The sequence below is a fragment of the Onychomys torridus genome, chromosome 21, assembly GCF_903995425.1.
Source record: "Onychomys torridus chromosome 21, mOncTor1.1, whole genome shotgun sequence".
NCBI lineage: Eukaryota > Metazoa > Chordata > Mammalia > Rodentia > Cricetidae > Onychomys > Onychomys torridus.
In genome coordinates, this window is record NC_050463.1 from 6,823,317 (window position 1) to 6,833,144 (window position 9,828).

Consider the following 9,828-nt stretch of genomic DNA (forward strand, 5'->3'; position numbering starts at 1 on the left):
GAACAGAAAAAGCAGTCACTCTGTGAGCCAGTGTTCCCTCTAAGGTAGTGGTCTCAACCTTCCTAATTCTGTAACCCTTTAATACGGTTCCTCATGTTGTGGTGACCCCCCAACCATAAAACTATTTCATTGCTACTTCATAACTGTAATTTTGCTACTGTTATGAATCGCAATGTAAATATCTGATATGCAGGATATCTGATATGTCACCTCTGTGAAAGGGTTGTTTGACGCCCCAAAGGGGTTGTAACCTACAGGTTGAGAACCACTGCTATAGTATGACCCTAGAATAGCCTGGGAGCAAGAGCCTGTGTGAGGAAGAGCCAGATGGGAAGGGGTAACCCGGGTAACCTGTGGCAAATCCCTCCTAACGAGGCAGCAGAGCCACATTAAGAAGAAAGTGAGGTCACACAGATGTAGCAATCGTCTGGATCTGGGCAATGGGGAGAACGAAGACTTCCCCAGGCTCTCCAGCTGACCAGGGTGTCTCGACCTGGGGCCCCCAGGGAAAGAGAGAAGCAGGTAATACCTTCAGTCTCTTGGCCTCTGGGCACTCTGAATCCATCCAGTCAGTGGCCATCTCCCCCATCAGACTCTCGCTTTTGGCCATGTTCCTTGGGGGAAAACAGGAAGAAAAAGACTTGAAAAAGTGCTCTGGAGACATCTGGCCTGGAAGGAGGATGTAGGGTTCAATTCAGGCAGAGGTCATAGAAGTGAGTCATGGGTCAGGAACTGAGGCACAGTCTTGGGTTGTTGACAGATTCCAACGAGGGATGGAAGGACAGAGGTGAAGTTACAGGAATCGTGTTGGGGTGGCGATCAACTCTTTTTTTTTTCCATTTGTGTATGCCTGTGTGTGTGCACATGCATGTTTTGGGCACATGAGTGCACATGTAGGTGTGCAGATATGAAGTTGATAAATAGGAATCATCTTCAATCTCTCTTCAGTTTTGGTCATTGAGGCAGAGTCTCTCAATCAAACCAAGAGCTCATGGATATGACTAGTATCACTAGTTAGCTTGCTCTAGGAATCAGGACTCCACCTTCCAAGGCAGGCTGCCATGTTGTGGACTATTACTTTAAGTACATAAAGCTGTGTTACATTTGTTTATGTCATAGAATGTTAATTTAACTACGTAAAGGCGTGTTACATTTGTTTATGCTGCATTTGTTTAACTATGTAAAGATGTGTTGCTGCTGCACCTTGCCTGCCTAAGGTACCTGATTGGTCTAATAAAAAGCTGAACAGCCAATAGCAATAGAGGGATAAGTAGGCCTGGTGGGCAGAGAGAATAAGTAGAAAGAGAGACAAGACGAGAGAATGAGGGAGAAAGAGAGGGACATGCCTGGAGCCAGGAGCTAGCACCAGACACAGAGGAAGCAGGAAAGCAGGATATACAGAATGAAAGAAAGGTAGAAAGCCCTGAGGCAAAATGTAGATGAAGAGAAACAGGTTAAAACAAGAGCTAAGCTAAGGCCGAGCATTCATAACTAGTAACAAGTCTCTGTGTCATGATTTGGTAACTGGTTGGTGGCCCCAGAGGAAGCCCGCTCTACACTGCCATGCCCAAGAGAAAGCCTGCTACACTGCTATGCCCACCAAGCATTTAGGGAATTTATGAAATTTCTATGGGTTCTAAGGATCCAGATTCCAGCTGGCATTCCTGCTCAGCAATCCCTTAAAGTACTGAGCTATCCTTCAAGCCACCGGCAGCCAGAATCTTAAGGTGTCAGGAGTGGCACACACAATGGAACAAGGCTAGATAAGAAAAATGCAGGATCTAGACGACAATGTCAAAGCTCATGGAAGAGAAGTTATTCATGACGGGTAGCCAAGATTGAAAATGTCATGCTGAGGAGTCATGGAATCCTAGAGGAGGTTAAAATCAGGATACAGTTGAAGGTATTGAAGGATAAGTCAAGTTGGGAGGCTTGGGATCGAGGACCACAGGGAAATGAACACTAGATTGAGTGGAAACGGGGGTCTGGGGTGAGGTCAAAGGTACGGGTGGGTTGAAGCCAGAGGGCATTCAGGGGTCATCAAGGACACAGTCCTTCTAGTCAGGGACAGGTTGAGATGATGACGTAGGTCTTGAGGACAGCAGTCACAAGGGAATGAATCAGAATGAAGTCTGTGAGGCCAGCTCAGGATGGGGCCAGGGAAGGATATGAGTCAGGAAATGAATAGAAATAGAAAATAAGGTCCAAAGGTCAGGGATCAGGGATCATGGAGTCTTTGGTCAAGAGGATGAACATTGATGCCCCCGATGGAGTCTGAAGTTAAAGTCAGGCAGGGGTCAGAGGTTGGAATATGACCAACGTGGGGATGATTCAGAGCTTGCAAGGGCCCCCTAGTTAGGAATAGAGAGCAGACAAGGTCCTCACTTCATGCCCAATGCATCTTGTCCCACGGGCTCTCTCCGGCCCTTGTGGCCAGCTGCTATGTCCTTGTGTAGTGCAAAGCCCTCAGGGAACCACAGGGTGCTGTGTTCACGCTTGCGCCTGGCCACCATGACACCCAGGATAAAGATGACTAGCAGAAAGATGGCACCTGCCACCAGCAGCGGCAGCAGGGGCACACTCTGCTCCGGAGGCTCCAGCGGTTCCCCTGTAGGAAGGAAGCAGTGGGTGAGCCTTCACCAAGTAGCAGGGCAGGAACAACCAGGTGGGGTTTCAGTCATAGGTGATGCTTTGATGTGGAGGAACTAGAGGTAGGCTTCAACTGTGAGAGGCGCTTACCCATGGGGCTGGCTTAGCTACGGGGCAGCTCTAACCATCAGGCCGGGCTTCAGCCAGAAGATCAAATCACTAGGATTGAACCACTCTCTGGGGCCACATGCTCTAATGGCCCTCTCTTCTTCCCACCTCACCTCGCACATCCCGCAGTGGGTAGGGGAAATCAAGTCGCTCTACTGCTGACAAGGCTCCCAGGTAGTCGGCAGCGCTCTGGGCATCAGGGAAGCAGTGGTCGTTCTCTGATGACTGCAGGCAGAGCCGATTGTCAATCTCCAGCATCACTACAGAGCTGCGGGAACACAGCAAAGGGACCCAAAGACTCAACAGTTGTCTATAGCATCCTAGAAAACCTCAGAAAGCCACCCCCATCACCACACCACCCACCCAACTCTCAGCGGGGATCCAACCCCAATGAAAAACCTGTGGGAGCCAAGGGGCACTCTCAATTAAGAAGTGTGAAACACAAGGTCTGGATCATCGGTGCCCTGTCCACTGTACCCAGCCTTGGGCCATAGTCACTCACCCGATCACCTCGGGACCCAGCTCACGCCGGACCCGGGATTCAGAGCCAGGGCTCGGCCGGTGGTAAGGGAAGACCATGGCCTGGCCCCGCGCATCCAGGCGGAAGCGCAGCGAGGTGCGCAGAATAGCACTGAGTCGCTGCAGGAAATCGGCGCTGGAACGCAGCAGCTCTTCAGGGGGCAGAAGAACCGTGAGGACCAGAACCCCTCGGGCCAGAAGGGCTGGGACCTCGCTGGCACAGTCCAGCCCATCCCAGCCACACTCCTCAGTGTTGCAGCCCTGGTCACAGCGGCCATCTGCAAAGTGGTCGGCGCAGTACTTCTCATACACCGGGCTGGAGGCAGAGAACACATGGTGAGGGCTCCCCCTAGCCACCTAAATGCACACAGAGCAAAGAGCAGTACTGCACAGTGCTTGCACAGGCGGCGAGAATGTCCTTTCATATGTCAGGCTTTCTGTAAACGCAGCTGCCGGCTACATAACCCAGGTTCTGTCCATAGTTAGAAATACTTGAGACTAAAACTACTTCAGAGTTTAAATTAATTTGAGTTTTAGAACATTTGCATATTTGTTTAAATATTATATATGCAATGAAATATCTTTCTATTATATTGTTTTAAGATAAGATCTCATGTATCTCAGGCTGGCCTCAAACTCACTATGTCAGCCAGACATGCTGGCATACACCTCTAATCCCAATACTCCTAGCAGACGCAGTGGGGTGTTTCTGTAAGTTTGGGGCCACCCTGGGCTACATGGTCAATTCCAGGCCAGCCAGGGCTACATAGTGAAACCCTAAACAAACAAACAAACAAACTGGGTTGGGGATTTAGCTCAGTGGTAGAGCACTTGCCTGGCAAGCGCAAGGCCCTGGGTTCGATCCTCAGCTCAAAAAAAACTAAAAAAAAAAATAAATAAATACAGAAACAAACAAACTATGTAGCTAAGGGTGATCATGAACTGTCCTCCTGCCTTCACCTGCTGAGTGCTGGGATCACAAGCATGCATCACCACTCACAGGTCAGGTGGTGCTTGAGGCAAAACTCAGGCCTTTGTGCATGCTAGGCAAGCATTCCCCCAGCTGAGCTTCACCCCCTATACATAATTTATGTAAGGCACCTCAAGGATGAGGCCCAAGTCTAAACACAAAAAGACACATAGCCCAAAAGTAGCTATATATTTTTAGTGTGCCTGAGTTTGGGGGTTGTTTTATTTCCATGCTGGGGGATTGAACCAAGGGCCTCATGCCATCTAGGCAGTCCTCCGCCACTGAGCTACATCCCCACCTGTGCCTGAATTTTCACTGCAACTTGTCAATGAAGTAAAGGATGGAATTTTCCACTGTGGCATCATGCCCTTGCTCCACACAGTTCAGGGTTTCAGGTTTGGGATTAGGGATGCTCAACATCAATTATTAACTGAGCACCTGCTGCATGCTGCTCTAAATACCAAGATCCCACACACAAATCCTTGCCCCAGAACTGGCATCCCTGTGGGTGGAGAGAGATGTCATAGGAGACAAGTGAGGAGAATAGTCAACATTCTAATTAGATGACAATAAATGGCAAATATAAATGCGCATGTGGTACTACTTGGAATTAAATACTAGGAAGCAAGGGGGCACCTAGGAGTAGTGCACAATATAGATAACACTATCTAAGGAAAGGCTTGAAGGAGGTGGGAAGAACGTCAGGAAGAACAATTCAGCCAGTGGGAGTGAGCAGAGTGTCCCCAGGTAGGAGCAGGTATGGGAGGGACATCAGAGGGAGGTCAGGCTGACTGCATTGCTGGGGAAGGTTGGAATGGAAGATCGTGAGGAGACAAAGGTAGGAGAAGGCTCCAGACAAGCAGAGGAGCACACAAAAGGATGCAGATATACAGAATGTATGGGACAGAGAGACAAGCAAGGAGACCTGGCAGACAGGGGAACAGGAGACAGAAGGCACACAGGAAGACAGAGGACCCTGGGATGGAAGGATGGCCATTAGAGGCCTCTGGATGAACAAGTGGGACCCAAAGATGGGCAGACAGATGGCACAACAGAACAGACTAGCAGACAGACAGATGGACAAGCAAAAGTACAGACAGCTGGGCATACAGACAGCCCCGGGACCCACAGGGTAGAGGGCAGATCCTTGTAAGGTGCTTCTCTGACCTCCACAAGCACACACACTAAACAGGTAAGTGCAATGTTTTGCTTTTGTTTTAAGACAGGCTCTCACCATGTAGCCCTAGCTGCCCTGGAACTCACTACATAGACCAAACTGGCCTTGAATTCATATAGTGATCTGCCTGCCTCTGCTTCCCAAGTCCTGAGATTAAAGATGTGAGCCACTATACCCAGCTTAATTTTTAAAATTTTAAGGAAGACAGATGTATATACTGCCTATACTTCCTTTTAAGGAAGTCATAAGTATAGACGGATGGGCTGTGTAACTGTAAGCAGACAGAAGCAAATGGGCAAGATATAAAAATACAAACGGACAAAGATGAGGCACACAGGTGAACGGCAGCAGGTGTGAGAAACGAAGGAAACTGCCCCATGGGCAGTCCAAAAATGGGCTTTCAGGAAAACCGGGCCAGATGTGGCTCACTGACAGAGCAGCGTATAGACGGACAGAGGGACAGAGTCGGGGCTCACTTGCAGGTGCGTTCACGGCCACCAGCGTAGCAGTCAAAGTTGTCATAGAGGCAGGCTGGAGAGCTGCAGGCTGGGTCACACCGGCTGTTGTTGAAGAGACGCCAGCACTGCAGTGCCTCACACTGCCGCCAGGGGTCGTCCACGTTCAGCGAGCAGTCGCCGCCATCCCAGCCACAGCCCGGGTTGTTGCATTCGCGATTGCAGTTCTGGTCTCCTCGCTTGGCCTGACAGGCGGCTCTGGGGCACCGTGGCTCCTCGGGCACCTCGGGGGCTGTGGTAGGGGTCTCGCAACGCGGGCCAGCCCAGCCCGGCGCGCATACACAGCGGAAGAAAGGGACGATCTGCACAGGCAGGCATGAGCCCCCATGCAGGCAGGGGGCCGCTGCGCAGCTGTTGTTAGCAGCTCCTGAGGGTGACGCCCTAGAGAGCCGGCAGGAGGGCCCGGACAGCCCGGGGGGACAAGCACAGCGCGGCCCACGAGCGGTCTGCTGGCATGGGATACCCACCGGGCACTTCAGCTCTCGGCAGGAGCGTGCCACCCTCTCACAACGCAGACCCCAGAACGGCTGGTGATGGGGTGAGAGAAACAAAGGAGAAAAATTGGTGGTGAGGAGAAAAGAAACAGGAGGTAGAAAGGAGAAAAGAGTGAAGGTTGAGACTGGAGAAATGATGACACCCACACGCCCACCCCCACCCGCGTCTCCCAATCCAGCGACCTTCCCTTTCCTCTAAAGACCTGACTTTGAAGACAAGCCATGCCTTCCCCGGGCCAAGCCACAACTTCACTAAGTTACACTCCAAAGCATAATTCAGCATCTCTCAGAACCCCTTTGCCTTCCACTTTTCCCTTACAGACATACTCCTCCCTGAGGCCATGCCCCTTTCTCCTTCCCCAAGGGCCTCTCCATCCCTACCTGGACACAGTGACAGGTGAAGGTCAGCCCACCTCCGGGGCCTGAGCTGGGACGGCACTGGCCTCCATGCTGACATGGCTGGGACTCACAAGGGGACAGGGCAGTCTGACATCGAGGCCCTAGACAAGCAGATGCCAGAGGTTCAACCACAATGGCAGAACCACCATCAGGTTCCTGGCCAGTCTATCTGTCATACTCACCTGTGAAGCCAGGATGGCAGAGGCAGCGGAAGTGCCCACCTGGATCTTGTAGGCAGTCCCGGGTGTGTGCTGCATGGCAGGCACCTGGGCGACACTCATTGATGTCTGCCTCACAGTGCAGACCCGTGTATCCTGGGGGACAGCTACAGCGGAAGCCACCCACCAAGTCCACACAGGTACCATTGTGTAGGCACCGGAGGCCCGAGTCCAAGGATGGGCCTGGGCCACAATCATCCTCATTGATCTCACAGAGTGCTCCTGGGAGATGGGACAGTGGTCAGTCAAGTCTAGAGACTGCCTCCTATCCTGTCCCCCAACCCTGGCCTTGACATACCGAGTGTGCCAGGGGGACAGGAACAGAGATATCGGGCCACAAGGTCAATACAGGAGCCTCCATGCTGGCAGGGCTGGGAGGCACACTCATCCACGTCGTCCTCACAACTGTCGCCAGAATAGCCAGCAGGACACTGGAGTGGGGCAAGAAAGGGATTCACTCAGGCCTAGGGGACACAGACATGCCCAGGCATACCTGTGAACACAGAATCCCAGCACAAAAGGACACACCTAGACATCCACTACGCAGCCAATATAGAGGACAAACCTACCCAGTTCAAGGAAACACACTGTCCTTGTTATTTTTTTCTCAACTTGAACTAAACCTACACCTATCTGGGAAAGAGGGGATCTCCCTTGAGAAACTGCCTCCTTCAGATTGGCCTGCAGCATAGCTGTGGGGTATTTTCTTGACTGCTTGATGTGGAGAGACCCAGCCCACTCTGGGTGAGCCCATCCCCAGGCAGGTGGGCCTGAGCTGTATAAGAAAGGTCGCTGAGTAATCCAAAGGAAGCTAGCCAGTAAGCAGCATTCCTCTGTGGTCTCTGAAGTCTCCTGCCTTCAGCTCCCGCCCCGGCTTCCCTCAGTGATGGACTGTAACCTATGAGTTGAAGTAAACCCTCCCTCCCTCGGGTTGCTTTGGGTCAGAGTGAGACAGGGAAGGCCACCAGCACAGGCGGTACGCAGGGACATACGCTCATAGAAACACACAAGGGAAACACCCATCTAGACACAGACCCACAGAGAGACACAGAACTGGAGACAGAAACTCACACAAATGTGCCCAAATCCATCCACAAAGGCATGAGGGTTAGGAGCTGAAGAGATGGCTCAGTGAGTAACAGCACATGCTGCACAACCATGGGGATCTGAGTTCAAATCCCCAGCACCCACTTAAAAAGCTAGGTGTGGGCTTCTGTGTCTGTAACCCAGGTGCCAGGGGTACAGACAGGAGGATCGCTGGGGCTCATCGGCTACCAGCCTAACTTCAGGCTCAGGGACAGAAACTCAAGGGAAGAAAGTAGTGACAGAGGGGACACCTGACGTCTTCCTCTGGCCTCCAAGCACACTCCTGTGTGCACCCAGTGCACACACACACACACACACACACCCATAAGAAGGAAAAAAAGACTGCTAAGTTTGGTTGTACACTTCTCTAGTCTCAGCATTCATGAGGCAGAGGCAGGTAGATCTCTAATAGTTCAAGGCCAGCCAGAGCTACATAGCGAGACAATGTTGAGGAGGAGGAGGAGGAGGAGGAGGAGGAGGAGGAGGAGGAGGAGGAGACAAAATGTGGTGGTGAATGCCTTTAATCCAGCACTCGAGAGCCAGAGGCAGATGAATCTCTAGGAGCCAGAGTATAGATGACTTACTTACCTCCATACATGAAGCATCCCTATCCGCCCCCCCCCCCCCCCCCCCGAAAGAGACATGCCCACACCAGGGAAAAGAAACACACCCAGGCACGATTAGCTTCTCCTCCCTCTCCCTGGGATGCACACTTACCTCACACACATAGCCCCCCATGTAACCACGGCAGGTGCCCCCGTGGTGGCAGGGCTGGGCTGTGCAGGCGTCCACTTCCTGTTCACAGTGACTACCGGTGCGGCCCTCTGGACACACACAGTAGTGTGTGTGGTCCTTGTCTACACACTGTCCACCTGCCTGACACAGCTGCTCCAACAGCACCCCTGAGAAGCGGAGAGTGGCCTCAGGCCATGCACCCTTCCCTCTTCTGGGCCACATCACACATCCACCCAGCATCCCTGCCAGCATCAATCCCTAGTGTCTCACTCACTATCCAGACGGCTGTCAGGAAACTTGTCAACTGGCCTGGTCTCTTTCCATAATGCCCAACTTTGATACTCCTACAGGCTCAGTCACACAGACACACAGACACAAACACAGACAGACAGACAGACAGACAGACAGACAGACACACACACACACACACACACACCATCCCAGCTTGTCTCCCATTACAGATACAATCACCATCCTGGCCAACTATCCCACAGTCACACACATACCGAGCCACACACCTCATTAGATCCGCATGCTCTGTGGCACCGTCATTCCCTTCAGCCCCACACACCCACCACGTGCTGCCCCTCACCCATCTGGGCTGCAGCCTCCTTGCAGGGTAGACTTTGTATGTCACACAGGCGGCCACTCCATCCAGGGGGACAAATGCAGTAGGCCCCAGTCTGGACACAGCGACCCCCATTCTGGCAGGGTGACTGGCTGCACCAGTCCACCAGATTCTGCAAAAGAACCCCTCAAGGTCAGTGCTGGGAGAGACCCTAGAAACAAGATGGGCTTCTCCCTCCAGGATGCCCCGCAGGCCCCACCTGGTTTCTGGACTCTTCCCAAGGACCTGAGACAGCACCCACCTGACAGTGACTCCCAGTGAAACCCTCCCTGCAGGTGCATTGAAACCCTGGGTGAGTGGGGTTGCAGATGCCCCCATGCAGACAGGGCC

At 52.3% G+C, this 9,828-nt stretch overlaps 1 protein-coding gene across 3 annotated transcripts in view; it reads right to left on the bottom strand.

Moving 5' to 3' along the window:
• Positions 1–391: 391 nt before the first annotated feature.
• Notch3 (notch receptor 3) overlaps positions 392–9,828 on the bottom strand; it is a 30,489-nt gene continuing 21,052 nt past the window's right edge. For all 3 annotated transcript variants that reach the window (XM_036171319.1, XM_036171321.1, XM_036171320.1), the window contains 11 exons: positions 9,740–9,828; positions 9,463–9,610; positions 8,853–9,037; positions 7,348–7,480; positions 7,014–7,271; positions 6,814–6,932; positions 5,900–6,465; positions 3,260–3,592; positions 2,871–3,025; positions 2,386–2,608; positions 392–614 (listed from right to left, as the gene is read on the bottom strand). The exon at positions 9,740–9,828 is cut by the window's right edge and continues 113 nt beyond it. In XM_036171319.1, the coding sequence (XP_036027212.1) occupies positions 407–614; positions 2,386–2,608; positions 2,871–3,025; positions 3,260–3,592; positions 5,900–6,465; positions 6,814–6,932; positions 7,014–7,271; positions 7,348–7,480; positions 8,853–9,037; positions 9,463–9,610; positions 9,740–9,828 (2,417 nt within the window). In that variant the 3' untranslated portion in view covers positions 392–406. The remainder of the gene's footprint in view (positions 615–2,385; positions 2,609–2,870; positions 3,026–3,259; positions 3,593–5,899; positions 6,466–6,813; positions 6,933–7,013; positions 7,272–7,347; positions 7,481–8,852; positions 9,038–9,462; positions 9,611–9,739) is intronic.